General features: G+C 53.0%; 5 protein-coding genes across 5 annotated transcripts; 1 reads left to right on the top strand and 4 right to left on the bottom strand.

Annotated features, from left to right (window-relative positions):
• Positions 1 to 25: 25 nt before the first annotated feature.
• Positions 26 to 1,318, top strand: NEUTE1DRAFT_115777 (uncharacterized protein; the record flags this gene model as incomplete). Its single annotated transcript, XM_009849512.1, has 2 exons — positions 26 to 541; positions 632 to 1,318. The coding sequence occupies 2 exons, from the start codon at positions 155 to 157 to the stop codon at positions 1,262 to 1,264; spliced, it is 1,020 nt and encodes a 339-aa protein (XP_009847814.1).
• Positions 1,319 to 1,475: 157 nt separating this feature from the next.
• NEUTE1DRAFT_115776 (uncharacterized protein) lies at positions 1,476 to 2,025 on the bottom strand (the record flags this gene model as incomplete). Its single annotated transcript, XM_009849511.1, has 1 exon — positions 1,476 to 2,025. The coding sequence occupies one exon, from the start codon at positions 1,857 to 1,859 to the stop codon at positions 1,710 to 1,712; it is 150 nt and encodes a 49-aa protein (XP_009847813.1).
• Positions 2,026 to 2,346: 321 nt separating this feature from the next.
• NEUTE1DRAFT_35711 (uncharacterized protein) lies at positions 2,347 to 4,492 on the bottom strand (the record flags this gene model as incomplete). The annotated part of the gene is made up of 3 exons (XM_009848817.1): positions 2,347 to 3,904; positions 3,969 to 4,257; positions 4,318 to 4,492. The coding sequence occupies 3 exons, from the start codon at positions 4,490 to 4,492 to the stop codon at positions 2,347 to 2,349; spliced, it is 2,022 nt and encodes a 673-aa protein (XP_009847119.1).
• Positions 4,493 to 6,595: 2,103 nt separating this feature from the next.
• NEUTE1DRAFT_57101 (uncharacterized protein) lies at positions 6,596 to 10,491 on the bottom strand (the record flags this gene model as incomplete). The annotated part of the gene is made up of 3 exons (XM_009848971.1): positions 6,596 to 9,959; positions 10,024 to 10,199; positions 10,259 to 10,491. 3 exons carry the CDS (start codon positions 10,464 to 10,466, stop codon positions 8,610 to 8,612), a joined length of 1,734 nt encoding a protein of 577 aa, XP_009847273.1.
• Positions 10,492 to 12,562: 2,071 nt separating this feature from the next.
• NEUTE1DRAFT_75781 (uncharacterized protein) lies at positions 12,563 to 13,981 on the bottom strand (the record flags this gene model as incomplete). Its single annotated transcript, XM_009849510.1, has 2 exons — positions 12,563 to 13,761; positions 13,888 to 13,981. The coding sequence occupies 2 exons, from the start codon at positions 13,979 to 13,981 to the stop codon at positions 12,563 to 12,565; spliced, it is 1,293 nt and encodes a 430-aa protein (XP_009847812.1).
• Positions 13,982 to 14,488: the final 507 nt, after the last annotated feature.

Below are 14,488 nucleotides of genomic sequence, written 5' to 3'. Positions count from 1 at the left end.
CTCCTCCGTTCGTTCGGGCGCCCCTGACACAACAGCACACCTGCGCAGTTCACCTCGACCCGTTCGGTGGAACGCCATATCTAACCTCTTCCGAAACAACAACCATCATCGTAATACCAAAAGCGCAAAGTGCCAAGCTCCAACATCAATCATCATGTCTACCGCAGTCATAAATGCCGACGACGACCACATGGAGCCCACGCTCCAGTCGATTCTCGACCAGCGCTCGCTGCGCTGGATTTTCGTCGGCGGCAAGGGTGGTGTCGGCAAGACGACAACGTCGTGCAGTCTGGCCATCCAGCTGGCCAAGGTCCGCCGTTCGGTCTTGCTCATCTCGACCGACCCCGCCCACAATCTCAGTGATGCCTTTAGCCAAAAGTTTGGCAAGGAGGCGCGTCTGATTGATGGTTTCGACAACCTGAGCGCTATGGAGATTGACCCCAACGGTAGCATCCAGGATCTCCTGGCCGGCCAGGGCGAGAATGAGGGTGCTGGTGATATGGGTGGTGTGGGCGGCATGATGCAGGATTTGGCGTTTGCGGTACGTTGTTGACCTTGGATCCCTTGCGCATTGCGTGACATAATCAGGCGCTAGATGGATGACACATGCTGACTCTTGAGTCTGCCATAGATTCCCGGTATCGATGAAGCCATGTCCTTCGCCGAAGTCCTCAAGCAAGTCAAGTCGCTCTCGTACGAGACCATCATCTTCGACACGGCGCCGACCGGCCACACGCTGCGCTTCCTGCAGTTTCCCTCGGTCCTCGAGAAGGCTCTGGCCAAGGTCTCGCAGCTGTCTTCGCAATACGGCCCCTTGCTCAACGGCTTCCTTGGCTCCAACGGCACGCTGCCCAACGGCCAGAACCTGAACGAGATGATGGAGAAGCTCGAGACATTGCGGGCCACCATTTCAGAGGTGAACACACAGTTCAAGGATGAGCGCCTGACCACGTTCGTGTGCGTGTGCATCCCCGAATTCCTGTCGCTGTACGAGACGGAGCGCATGATCCAGGAGCTGGCCAGCTATGGGATCGACACCCACAGCATCGTGGTCAACCAGCTCCTGTTTCCCAAGCCCGGGTCAGACTGCGAGCAGTGCACGGCCCGCAGGAAGATGCAAAAGAAGTACCTGGATCAGATCGAGGAGCTGTACGACGAGTTCAACGTTGTCAAGATGCCGCTGCTCGTGGAGGAGGTCCGTGGTAAGGAGAAACTGGAGAAGTTTAGCGAAATGTTGGTTAAGCCGTTTGTGCCGCCACAATAGGAGGCATGGTAATATAAAAGGTGTGATAATGATAATTCAAGAACTTTCCCGTCATTTTTGCCTGGTCCATAACCAGAGAACTGAAGCCATCATGGGGAGATGCTTTTGGATCTAGTCCCTACGCCGAGGGTTAATTCACTTCAAGCCATATTTGGAAATGCAACACCGTACACACAGAACATCAGAGAGGCAAGTATCGATAAAGAAGATAAAAACTATTTCTGTTATAATTCCTACTAGCCCTCGAAAGCAATCTAGACCGAGTAACACATGCAGCAAAATCAGGCAGCTATAAATGACGAAGCAAGCGGAAGAATTACGGTAGGTCAAGTCCGTATGTCGTCCATTGCCTATTTAGAGAAAGCATAAGGGAAGCGCGGGAGTCGGTTCATGCTGACATTCTCCTCCGCTGTCGTGATCCCTCCAACCATCATCCCAACCATCATCAAGAAAGAGAGCAACAGCTGTCGCTCAAGTCCCTTTCCCCAGGCAACCGTCCTTCTCTTTTTTCATAACGTCCATCATTTGCCGTCATTTTCCCTTCCCCTAGATGTTTCGTTTGCATGCCATCATATCCTTCTATCCATCCATCCATCCATCACATATATACGCCTTTCACGCCCCACGGTGCCTTTGCATGACCATGCTGCCCGCCAGCCAACCTCCCACCCACCCATCCAGTCCTTCCGTGATAGTTTCGAGATCAAGTCCAGAAAAGCAAAAACAAAAACAAAAAAAACGCCTGTAATGCTCTCAGAAAATCAGGAAATCAAAAAAGTGAGTGCGAATAAATACTGGCTGGCCGTTCCTTCGGCCATCCATGTCTCGTGGCTTCCTCATCTGGGTATTTTCGTTGAGTATTTCTGCTTGATGTTGCCGCGTTTCCCTCCTCAAATGACATGCATGTGGTTGTGTATGCAGTTTGGGTGGTTGTAATATGTACCACGTATAGGGTATTGTGTTGTGGTGTGAGTAAAATTCGAAGCCGGGGACTGTGCTGATGACTATCATGCCGGGTGTTTTTGTTTTCTTTGCTGCTTGTCTTGTTCCTGCTTTAGAACCATGGGTACCTATGGCATCCCTTACAGCTCCCGGTAATCACTCGGCCGGACCCGCCTTTGGCGGTTCTGGTGACGGTGCGGGTTGACGGGTTTCCTGAAGTAGGCATCGTCATCGTCAGCGGGCTGGTGAGAGAAATTCTTGAATTGGTGCTGCTGGCCTTGATAGCCGCCACCATTATGCATGCCCATGCCGGCTGCTTGATTCATGACGTTCATTCTGCCACCACCTGCTCGCATGGTGCCACCCATGTTAGGACCGTTCGGAACGCCGCCGTGGCCATTCATGCCCATGCCGCCATTGTTCCACATTCCGGGATTGTTGCCATTGGGCATTCCGCCGGGGCCACCGGGGAAACCACCTGGTCCCATCCCGCCGTTCATGGGTGGGAAGCCAGGTCCCATCCCGCCGGCCAACATCGGATTCATCATGTGGTTCATCATGCCCATGTTCATGTTGGGCATTCCCATACCTCCAAAGTTACCCATCATGGGCATGGCCGGGAACATTTGCGGCATGCAGTTCATAGCATTCATGCCATTCATGCCAGGCATACCGGGCATTCCGCCCATCATTTGCTCCATCATGGCTTGCTGCTGGGTTTGTTGGGCCTTCTGCTGCATGGCCTTGGGCGCCTTTGGGATCTTGGGGTTCTCCAGGGCATGTTCGGCAGGGCGCTTCTTCGAAACTTGCTGACTTCGCTCTTCCTGGTTAGCCTGTGTTGGTGGCGTTGTCTGGCCGGTGGAGCCGGATTGCATCGATGCTGCACTTGACGCTTGTAATGTCTGTTGCTGCGAGGCTTGCTGCGATGCAGATGGTGCAGTATCTGTCGGAGTCGGGGATTCTGATTTTGGCTTGGTTTCCTCAGTAGTGGTTTGGACGGCAGGGGCGTCGGTAGATGTCGGAGACTTTGCGGCTGTCGGGCTGTTGGGACTGCCAGGGCTTTGAGACCCTTCTTTCGCCTTACTATTCTTTTCTGCAAGGAAAGCCTTGATCTTCTCAACTGCCTCCTCATCCGCCTTCAAGTCATCGATAAGTATGCCATCGGACTTGCAGCCAGGGCAAATGAAGTCGCTCTCAATGAGGGCGTTGGTAATGCAATCATTGCAATACGTCTTCTCACAACACGGTGTCTTCATTGGGTCTATGAACAACTTGTGGTCGATGGGGCACTCCAGCCCACGCTCCTGAATCTCCTTATCTCCCTCAGGAGTAGCCTTTTGGGCTGCAGAATTCGACTTGGCCTTAGCCTGAAACTGTTCCCATGAAGCCTTGTCAGGCTCGGCAATGACGAACTCTCCGTCGGCATTGACCATGATGCCAGACGGGGTCTTGGTTTCGTCACCGTCCCCAGTCTGGCCTAGGGCCGTTGCTTTGTCTACTGTCTTGAGGAAGGATTTGGGAATGCCGGTAGTCCGCTTCACGCGGGGCCGGTTGTCATAGTCGGGGTTGTCGTTAGTTGGGCACAGTTGGATCCAGTGACCCTTCTCGCCACACCTGTAGCAAATGTATCCCTGCGGAGGGTCATGGTCAGGGACGTTGGCAGGTTTCTTGGGGCCAGACTTAGCAACATATTGCTGCCTAAACATCCAAGTTAGTATCAACACATTTGGTGGTTATCTAAAGCGATGGAAAGTGTACGTACGTAGCCATCTCCTCCTCCCTCGCGGTGAAATTCTCGGTCTGAGCTTGGAAGACAGCTGCCATCTTCTCTTCCTCAGTCATGGCACTGTTAAGCTGCACGACTGGATTGGCGACTGGCTTAGCCAAGGCCTTGACGATCGGCTGTTCTTTGCGCGATGAGTTCTTAGCGTGTACGGGCATTTTGCCCGAGACATAGCGAGCAGCTCCTCCCCTACCCTGTATCTTGGCGGGCATGCGGCGAGCAATGACCGTGGTTGATCGTGGAATAATGGTTGTATCATCATCGTAAACTGGACCCGTGTCAGCGTTCTGGGCATAGTCATTCTGAATCCCACTTGGGTGGTACTCACCTTCCTTCATGCCCTCGTCGGCAGCGATAATGAGGTCGAAATCAGTGCCATCGCCGAGCGCACTTTTCAGGATGATTTCACGTTTCAGTTCGAAGACGGATATGCCAGTTCCGTCGAACTCCACACGGGTGGGCTCTTTGTTAGACTTGAATTTGAAGAAGACTGAGGACTCCATGATGGGTTCAGCTTGATGCGATGTTGACTGTAGAGGCAATGGTCATAGGTTGCGCAACTGGGATGCCAAACAGGATCCAGAAGTGACGCCGCGCCCAAGGCAAACACTGTACTATTAGAAGACTCTCCTAAACGATGTTGACGTATGATACGAGTTGGGGGCTGGGGCTTGTAGAAAGATTTCTGCAATGTCTCAGCTGGTAGCGAATTTCTCCCCTTTCAACAAAAATATTAGGCTCGTTTCCTTGTTCCTCTGTTTTTCTTGCTCTTGGATTTGCAGAAGTTAGACTGAGTCAATTCTGAATGTACTCGTAGGAAGAGACACAAAGTGACAGATAAAGAGAAGGAAAGTACAAAGACCCAGCGAGACTGCAACAACCCGTTCAAGGGGGATGGATGGTACTGTTGGAAGACTCGCACTTGTATCCCGTCCCAAATATCAAATCAATTGCGCCACAGCCAGAGACTCAGATCACCTTCCAGGCCAGCCCAGCGAGCCAATAGCCAGAAAATATCGAGTTTCGAAATTTGTCAGTATGCGAAGCAGAAGCAAAATGAGAGCGGACTGGTGATATTTGATTGATGGCAGAATGATGGGACGCCGTCACGCGTTGGTTGGATTGATAATGTGTCGGTTTTCGCTGTAGTATCGTGAAGCGTCGCAAGTCACGTTCGGCTCAGATCGTCGGTTGTCGTTCGGTGCGCTGATGGAATGGTAAAAGGATCGCAGCAAGCCTGTCGCGAATGGTGAGCGACGCGGCGACGCTGGGAGAAGAAAAGAATCGATAAATAGAAAGTCGGCCGATACAGTTGTGATGGCCAACTGATTGATTCGCCGTGGTGTCGCAGATTGAAAGTTTTGCTAGAGGAAGAAATGAACGGGAGGGTTCGGGGCAGCTGAAATGGGAATGGAATGTCATACGCTGGCGCCTATTGAATGGACGGATACAATGACTAAGCAGCCTGTGCATTGCAGGCAAGTGAGCAAGTGTAGGTAGTGTGGAAAGCCCATCGGACGTTTGAAGGAAGCGAGACACGGGTGCCTCCCCACTTTTCAAGTTGCGCCCGTGCCCTACACTAATGTATTCTTTGAAATGACTAAGCCAAGCACCCCGGCACTGACGGCCAGCCGAAGACTGCTTGGCAGTGACTGGCAGTGGAAAACACCACCAGCAGAAGCCCAAGGAAGCAAAGGTACCAAACATTTGATGATACTCACCCATACTAAATCGGTGAAAGTATGTCGGTATGACCACACACTCAGGGTTTGAAATTACCTCTGGTTTTCCAGTTTGTTCTTTCTTCAGTTCGCCTTCGATATCACGATTGAGGACGTTCAGGCCGGGTTATCGCAGGGTGCAGTGCGCATTGCATTGCTGCAGGAGCTGCTTGCGCTAGGTGGAGAGGATTGCATGATGATGATGATGACGATGTTTCTTGCGTTAAAAAGCGAGCAGTGGGAGCTTGGTTCCGTGTTACACACTCGCGAGGAGAATGGCCAGACGCTCGACGATATCGTTGGATCATTCGAAGAAAATGAGCCCACGATCGTCAGAGTTGCACAGTCCCCTCATTTTATCTGTGGCTCTTTTCTCTTTCTTTGTTTATACGTCCAGCTTTGGCCACCCGACTCTGAGATTGTTGTAGCACTGCTGCACGACAGAACACTTTTCACGATTCTCCACTCTGCATCTACGAACACTAGAGGTACCTCTAGGTACAGAACCCAGCGGGCACCTTGCTTCCATTTCCATTTCCACTTCCCCTGCACTTGCAGAGCCGCTACAGTAAAGTCCTTTCCCGCAAAGTGGAAAAGCGGTGCCTGTTAGCATAGCGTACCGGTATTTATCGGGTCCAGTCGTACCTACCTACCTGCCCTGTAGGTACACTAGAACTACACTTAGTACCTAGCCGCGGGAGTGTGGCTCCTCCATCGGCCCATCCCGTCGGTTCGTCGTCGGGTCACTTTCATCATCGCTTTTCCGTCGCTCTCGGCTCTGGCTTGGTACTAAGTACAGGTACCTTTTTTCCCAAGTTTACAAATCCTGCCGGCCCCGCGTCAACCATCTTTGCTCCTCCTTCCCCAACTTTCCTACCTTACCTACCTACCACAGCCTACAGCACCTCTGTACTAAAACTTCAGACTACCATCATCGCACCACGGCAATTGGGAAAAGAGGATTTGACAGCTTTCTGTGGCCGTGCTCCGTTCCAATGTCAAAACCTCTTTACCAGCGATCGTGAGCTGCGCTTCTCACAGATAACTACACACGATTCGTCCCGACAACGTGCACGATTACAACATCGCCACCTCCAGTGACTTCATTCCAGACTCCCCACGTTTCGGCAAGCCACTGCTATTTACCAATTCTATCTGGAGTCGGCCATCCGCCCGAGCCTACCTAGCTTCGAACCGTGCTTTCTATACACATCCAGCCCTAGGAACCAGTCATCCGAAACTCGAGCGCTTCATAGTCCCATTGCTGGACAAGTCGATACGTACCGAAATCTTCCATACGGCAATAGCAACGATCCTTCACCCTCTTCCTCGGTCAAAATGGTTCTCACGCACACTACCAACCATACCTATAGCCATCCTTTCCCGACCGTCACGCTCGCCTTCTTCCTCCGGTACTGCTCCCCGCAGCTCAATCCCTTTTCTCAGCATGTCATGAGCACCGACACCCTTTCATCGCATGTCGACCCGGCCACCGGCCGTCTGCACACGACTCGCATCCACCTCAAAAAGTCGCGTATGCCGCCTGCTATCATGAAGATGCTCCCCACTAGCATTACGGGCGGTGCCACGACCGAGAAGGCGTCCTATATCATGGAGACCAGCGTTGTGGACATGAAGGAGGGCTGGATGTCGACCGAGAGCCGGAACCTGAACTTTGCCGGCGTTCTGTCGGTGGTGGAGAAGCAGATCTATACGATCCCAACGAGCACTAATGAGAATGGAAATACGACCGACGTTGCCACGACGGTGGTCTTTCGATCTCGCTTTGGGGAGCGCATTCGCGACAAGTTGGGTCACTTGCACGCACATGAAGTTGAACAAGAGAAGGGCGGCTTCTTTTCTCGGCTTGGCGCCCATGGTATTCAACGAAGCATCGAGAGCCTGGCGTCGAAGAAGACCCAAGACCAACTTGGCAAGAGCCGAGAGGGAATGAAGCTGATTCTCGAGCGACTTCGCCAGTCGGGCATCATGGGCGTCCTGGAGCTCAGAAAGATGGCACGGGAACGCAACATGGAGAAGGCTTGAACGAATTACCGAGCTAGGGCTATAATGACCATCTAGGCCTTCGGTCGTGCTCCGGGGCCTTTGCCAAAGCTTATGATATGTTTACTTGCCCTTGCCACCGTCTTTGTCCATCATTGGGTATCACCGAGACGCATCCGACCCTGTCCTCTGCTCAATCTGGGCAAGGAAGTCCGGTGGAAGTACGCGGACGAAAGACGCATTTTTTCCACGGCACCGCAAGACGAGTTAGGCCACAATCTCTGTGCGCTGTCTTTCTTGGTGTCGCGTTGTACACTACAACATATGTCGTTGATTTTAGCATGGCGTTGGTGTAAGGTTCTGTGTTGTCACTGGGTCGCATACGATGAGGGAAGTCATCCTCACGACACGCTCACACGCGAGCATATACCCGCGTACCCATTCTTGAAGTTTGTGAAGGAGGGGGCCAGCAACTACGGCGTCAGCCAACTGAATGAGGGGACTGCGTGTACCCTATGTGTTATTTTATTCCACTCTCTCTGTGTTGGTATTGGTTATGGAAAAGAAACGGTTTTAACAATGAATGTCTCACTGATGTGTATTGTGTATGTATATCGTATAGGTCTTGACGGAAGGCTAAGAACTGATCGTGCGAAAGGAAATCGAAAAGGAGACATGATGAAGACGTTGACGACGTTACAACACAAGCGTGATGCATTACGGTTCAGCATTTCTTATCAATCTTGTTTTCTGGCAAAGTTCCGTTTCCACAACGTGCTGACCGGTTTCCAGCGCAACATAGAGAAAAATTTTGATCGTTTTGAATCTCTCCTCATTCGCCGACTGGTATCGAAACACTTCATCCATCATAACCTTCATCACCATTACGCCCCCTTCACCTGACGAACCTGCCTCTTCCACCTCCATGCTGTTTTCCCGTCTTACCCGGGAACTGACTCCAGCTCTGAGGCGCCGTCCCCTCGCCCAAAGGCTGCTGGCTCTGCGGCGCATCCGGGTTCGTCGTGAACGGGACCGTGCAGTTCAAGCAGTTGACTCTGCCCAGCAAGAACTCTAGCTGCCTGTATGCCGCCGACGGCGCATACTGCGGCACCATGTGGCCCGACATGTCGATCTGTACCCAGGTCAAGCCTCGCTCGCTGCCCATGGATCCGAACACGCCGCCGGCCGCCAGCGTCGACAGGTCCGTCATGGTGTTGTACGGCACATAAAACGGTTGGTCGGGCTTGTTCTGGAACCCGAGCTTGCCGCCCCAAGTCATGTTTTGGATGCCCAGGAGGGTGCCGTTGGCGATCAGGACCATATCCAGCGCGCCGTGGCCGATGATCACGTTCTTGGTCGCATCGATGACATGCGGCAAGGCATGGAAGCTCGACGGCTCCGACCGGTCACGTCCGCCCACGAACACGTTCTGCTCCGAGCAACTGGACCACTTGACGGTCTCAGGGGCGTGGACTGCCTTCTTGACGTCGTCTCGGTCAAAATACACCTTGGCACCCTCGGGCAGGTACCCCATCGATCCCGGGAACCCAAGCACGTCCCACAGCAGGGGACAGGTGGTGGCCACCTGGTAGATGTTGAAGCACGGGTTCAACAGCAAAATGGCGTCGAAGATCTCGTAGAACAGTCCCCAGCATTCGTCGCGCGTGGTGCCGGTCTTATCGGTACCGGGCAGCTTGGAGGGCTGTAGGCCCTTAGGCGGATACACCAGGTACTGCGAGACGAAGTCGGAATAGCCGCATTTGGCGTCGACCGACTTGATGTGCGCCCGGAAGGTGTCGTTGAAGGGGAAGAGTCCCGACCAGTACTCGGTGAACTGGACGACAGGGACCTGCTCGGCGACTTCGTCCCACGAGATTACGGGGTCGTAGATCATCAGGCCGGACATGTCGTAGTAGGTCTTGTCATTGGCGTCGAGGAAGGCGGAGGCGATGTAGGGGCAGTAGAGGCCGGCATAGGATTCGCCGGTGATGTACACCTTGTAGCCCTGCATGGCAAAGGTGTCGATGAAGTTCTTCCAGAAACCCATGAACTGAGCGGCGACATCCTCCTCGCTAGTGGCTGTGACGTTGCCGGTAGAGAAGCCGGTGCCGACGGGCTGCTCGACCCAGATGACGTTGGTCAGGGTGTGCCAGCTCCAGGGGTTCTTGACGGGCTTATAAGTGCCATACTGCCAGAGGAACGGGCCGTTTTCTTGGAGGAAACCTTCCAGTGAGGAGCAGCCGGGCTATGGAAGTATAGTTTGTTAGGCGGATGTATTCATATTGGGGGCTTGATAAGGGTGAACTTACACCACCGTTGAGCCATATCAGGATCTCCTTCTTAGCAGCGGGGTTCGTAGATGGGAAGAACCACCAGAAAAGCTCGCTCTTCTCCTCGGGGTCCTGGCTGATGGGCAAGGTGCCAGCATAGGACTCTCCCACATCAAAGTCAACATCAGGAATGTTCTTCCCGTCGACGGCAAACCCTGCGTTCATGCATGTCAGTTGATGAGTAGAGCTGCGTTCAAAGTGAATCAAAACTCACTTGTGGTGTTGTCATTCAGGAATTTGGGTTCTTGAACTTTAGCAACATCACGCTCGACGGCCGGGGCAGCCTCGACCTTCGCAGCGTGGTTCTTGAGTCTGTTGGCAACATGTTCTAGGTACTTCTTCTCAGCCTGGCCAAAGCTAGGACCGCCAGCGGTAGCAGTTGTCGCTAAGAGTAGCGACGAGACTAGTGCAGTCAGACGCATCTTGTGCTGACAGCTTCTTTCGAGCAACAACTGAGAAAGAGGCACGTGCAGTATAAAGAAGAGGGTGAAGGATGGTGGTGATAAGAAAAAGAAAAAATCCAGAGGTTTTACAAGTGAGGCAGGGAGGGGGGGCGTTTCACCATGAAGTACTAGACCGGCAAGAACAGAGCTTCCTCCTTTTGAGTTACTTCGTTCCTGAAGTTCCCAACGGAAGCAACGATAGTCTTGGGAATCGACGAGGGATGGTGTGTGTAGATCAGAATTTCACCTAGTTTAAACAGAAAAGGGAAGTGATCTGAGGCTGGAGTTCCACTCCGCCCTGCCTAGCTTCCGCGCTGACATGGCAAATAATAGCCTTCTTCCGAGACCGCCTCCATTCTTGTCGGTGCTACTGTGAGCTTTCACGGTTCGGATATCGAGAGGCTTAACCGATGACACTTTTTTTTGGTCCCTCTGGTATTTGATGATGCTGTTATGACAGAAAGAATGAGGAGCAAAAGGTCCAATGGGTTTTTTGCACTTTCCAGCTCTGTCCATGGTATCCCTCAAGCATCAACGCTGTTGGGAGGACAAGTCACAGGAGGATGAGGCTTGGAAGGGTGGTTGGTCCCGGTCTGTCACGCACAACGTTTGCTTGTAATCCCACGGTGTATCCTGTTCCCGTCCTCTCCTCTATACCGAAGTACCTACCCGTCCTGGAAATGGAGATACCACCATTTCTGTAAATGTTGGGATATAAGCAATTCAAAGCCAGGCTGTTGGTCGCGAGGCACGACTGAGGTAGGATGGGCATGCAGACAGTGGCACGCATGTCAGACAGAAAAGTTGACAGGACCAGACCAGTAAGTAGCACCATCTGATCTCGGACTTGCACAGCAGGTTTGATTGTGTCGTTGGTGCAGCATCTTGGGAGGGGTGGGTTACGTGCGCCGTGTGGTAGTGGGCATTTTCGTCATCATACCTTGGAATCAACGAGTCGAGGGAGGGAGAGAGAAGATATGGAAAGCCTACGTTGATGAGACGGCCATACTATTGAAGAAATGCAATGTTGGTGATAATGGCAGCCCAGGATGAAATGAACTGCGTCAACCTCCCGATGAAAAAGCCGGGCTGCCGAGATATCAGCCAATACGAAGCACACACATTTTGTTGGAGTCATCGAGTACGCATCAATCCCTGGTAAGTACATGAAGTACGTTACCTCATCCCCAATATTCTTTGGAATACCATAGCTCCGTCCCGCGGCGCAGGCAAGGGACACGGAACATTGGAGCAAAGAAAGACTCACTTCTCCAGAGCAGATGCGGACGGTCCCGGACGGTCCCAGACGATGGCGAAGTCGACTGAATTTCGCGCAGAATTACATTAGGACAGAAAAGAAGTCAAAAGATCGAAAACCTACGGTTCCGAATCCCGGGTCGTTTATCGATCGGTTCGCTGTGTTTCCGTCGGCAGTTGGCGACAGGGGGATGACTATCTGGTTTTCCTCCGTCTCTCGGGTCATCTCAATGGCAGAATGCAACTTCAGCGTTTCACTTGCGACTTGCGATAGAATGAATCTTTGTCCGTCCATGGAAATGTTCCCCACGCTCAGGAAGCGCCGGGCATGCTGCACACTGCACGGCGGCGGTCCACAACGGCCGCCACCATCCCAATATGGCAGGTCACTTACAAGTCTGGGGCAATGATTGGTCAACGGAAAACGTCTGCTCCGGCCCCTGTCCATCGCTCGCTCAATTTTGTCAACGGTGCCGATCGTACAAACTCGCGGTGCCGTGTCGAGGTTCCTGGACCCTTGATGAAGATGGTTATGCTCCCGGGCTGGTAAGTGTTCCAACGAGGGTTGACGCCGCGCAAATCAAGCTTGACCAGGCGGTACTGCGCGAAGGGATCCAACCCGATCGAATAGAGTCGGTATTCTGACCAGCCGTGGTTTGGTTGCGAAGGGGTATTTTACACGAAAAAAAAAGATGGAAAAAGAGAAACCCGCCATACACAAATTCACAGGCTCCTGTGTGTGTGTATGTATGTGTGTGTGGCTGGTATTTGTAGCGCGCGGTGAGTATGACGTCTTCAGATGCGCCCCGAACTCGGCCTTACTTTCCGCCTTTTTTCTTTTTATCAGATCCTCCCACCGCTCCTCTAGCCTGCGCCTCTTCCTGAGCGATGAGGTTTCGGATATCCATGGCTGTTAGCCATGATTGCACGCTGTTGATGACTTTGTCCAACACCTCCCCGCCTTGTAAGACATTGGGGAGATTGTGGACATCCAGCCCACTCCGATGATCTGTACACCGGTCCTGCTGGTAGTTATACGTCCTGATCTTATCACCGCGCGACATCTGTGATTGAGACAGCACACTGTCTCTCAGGTCCTTTGCCTGCGCCTCTCTCTGTTCTCGCCTTAGCGACGCAATCCTCGAACGCAGCAAGCGCCAAGCCCTTTCTCTGTTCTGCTGTTGCGATCGCGAATCTTGCATGCTGACCTGGATACCGGTCGGGATATGGGTCAGCCGAATAGCAGATTCTGTCTTGTTGACGTGCTGACCGCCGGCACCGCTCGCGCGCATCTTCTCTGATTTGACTTCTGTCGGATCAACGTAGAAGTCACTTTCCGGGTTGTTGAAGTCGTTCTCGGCATCGGTGCTGTTTTCGGGGAATGATGGCAAAACCCAAACTGCCACTGCACTTGTGTGAGTGCGTCCCTGCTTCTCGGTCGCAGGAATACGTTGCACGCGGTGCATACCCGCCTCTCCGCGGAACGCTGCGAAGGCGCCGGGATCTGTTACTTCGAGGATGGCTTCCGAGATGGGAACCTCACCGTCCAAGCCTGGCGTACGGTCTTCGGCTTCCTGGTACGAGATCACCCGCGCAGAATATCCCTTGTTCTCGCAATATTTCTGGTACATGCGGAAAAGGGTGTCGGCGAAGTGGCGCCCTTCAGTGCCTCCTGGCCCAGGATGGAGTTCTATCAAACATGGCATGTCTGCAAACGGGTGCTTCGGTGTCAGGGTTGCTGAAAGATTGAGCCCCAGAGTTTCCAGGTGCTTTTTGGTTGCATCGAGATCGTCGTTAGCAAGCTGGCGTAGCTCGGCGTCGTCTGACTCCAGAAGTCCATTGAGCTCATCCAGTGCTGACTTGGCCTTGTCCAGCTCTTGTAGGGCAGCGACAACTTTTGAGATTTCGCCGGCGCGCTTCGCGGCTGTAGGCTCGTACTCGCTCTCGAGTTGCTTCGTCAATTGCTTGTGCTCAGCGGCTAGTTTTCGCGCTCGGTCGAGGAGGACAGGTGGGAGTCCTGCGAGTGGTTGGCTGGCTTCAACAAGAGACGCGTCAGAAGGTGTCCCTCGGCAGATTGGATTCCACGGCTTGCGATCAGAATCTGGAGGAAAAAATGCTTCCACTTGGGATGCTGCGTACACACCTGTGCTAGCTTTGCGAAGCTGAAGAGAGACGAAGACACCCGAGCGCCTTAACGAATGGGCGCAACTCCGACATAACCACGGTGCCGCCAACATGGTTGCAGACAGGCGGAAAACCTTTGCGACATTCAGATAGCTTCCAAAGCTGGCCGGGTTAATGTCAAGGTCGGATCGATGTCAATCTCGGTGGGAACTGCTCCTCCCACTTTGCGGACGGAGGGGTTCCCAAATTCCTTAGGTCAATTGATCGTTACGCAGCGCGGGTCTTTCCCCCCATACATTATGTATTGCCTGCCGGAAATTTGTTGTATTTTGCCGTAAGAAGCCGCCTGCCGGAAACAATCTGATGTCAGTCTGGATCCTCCACATCCCGGCAGAAAGCGATGAATGGCTTTCCATTGCAGCCCCTCCCCCCGCAGCGTGTGTGCCTGTTCCGCCGTCTGAGGTGTCGTCGCAATTCGTTCCCCTGGACGAGCCACCCGTTCGAGCCGTATCGCACTTGAGTCACTGTCAGCCAAAGAGGCTCCCTTTTGAAGGACTTTTCGACAACCCTCCCGGATTGCCACCAGCACTACAGCNAGACATGTTTCAACATGGCGACCA

This window comes from Neurospora tetrasperma, assembly GCF_000213175.1.
Source record: "Neurospora tetrasperma FGSC 2508 unplaced genomic scaffold NEUTE1scaffold_1, whole genome shotgun sequence".
Classification (NCBI taxonomy): Eukaryota; Fungi; Ascomycota; class Sordariomycetes; order Sordariales; family Sordariaceae; genus Neurospora; species Neurospora tetrasperma.
Note: the sequence above shows the minus strand (reverse complement) of the source record. Positions and strands in the feature narration are given on the sequence as shown.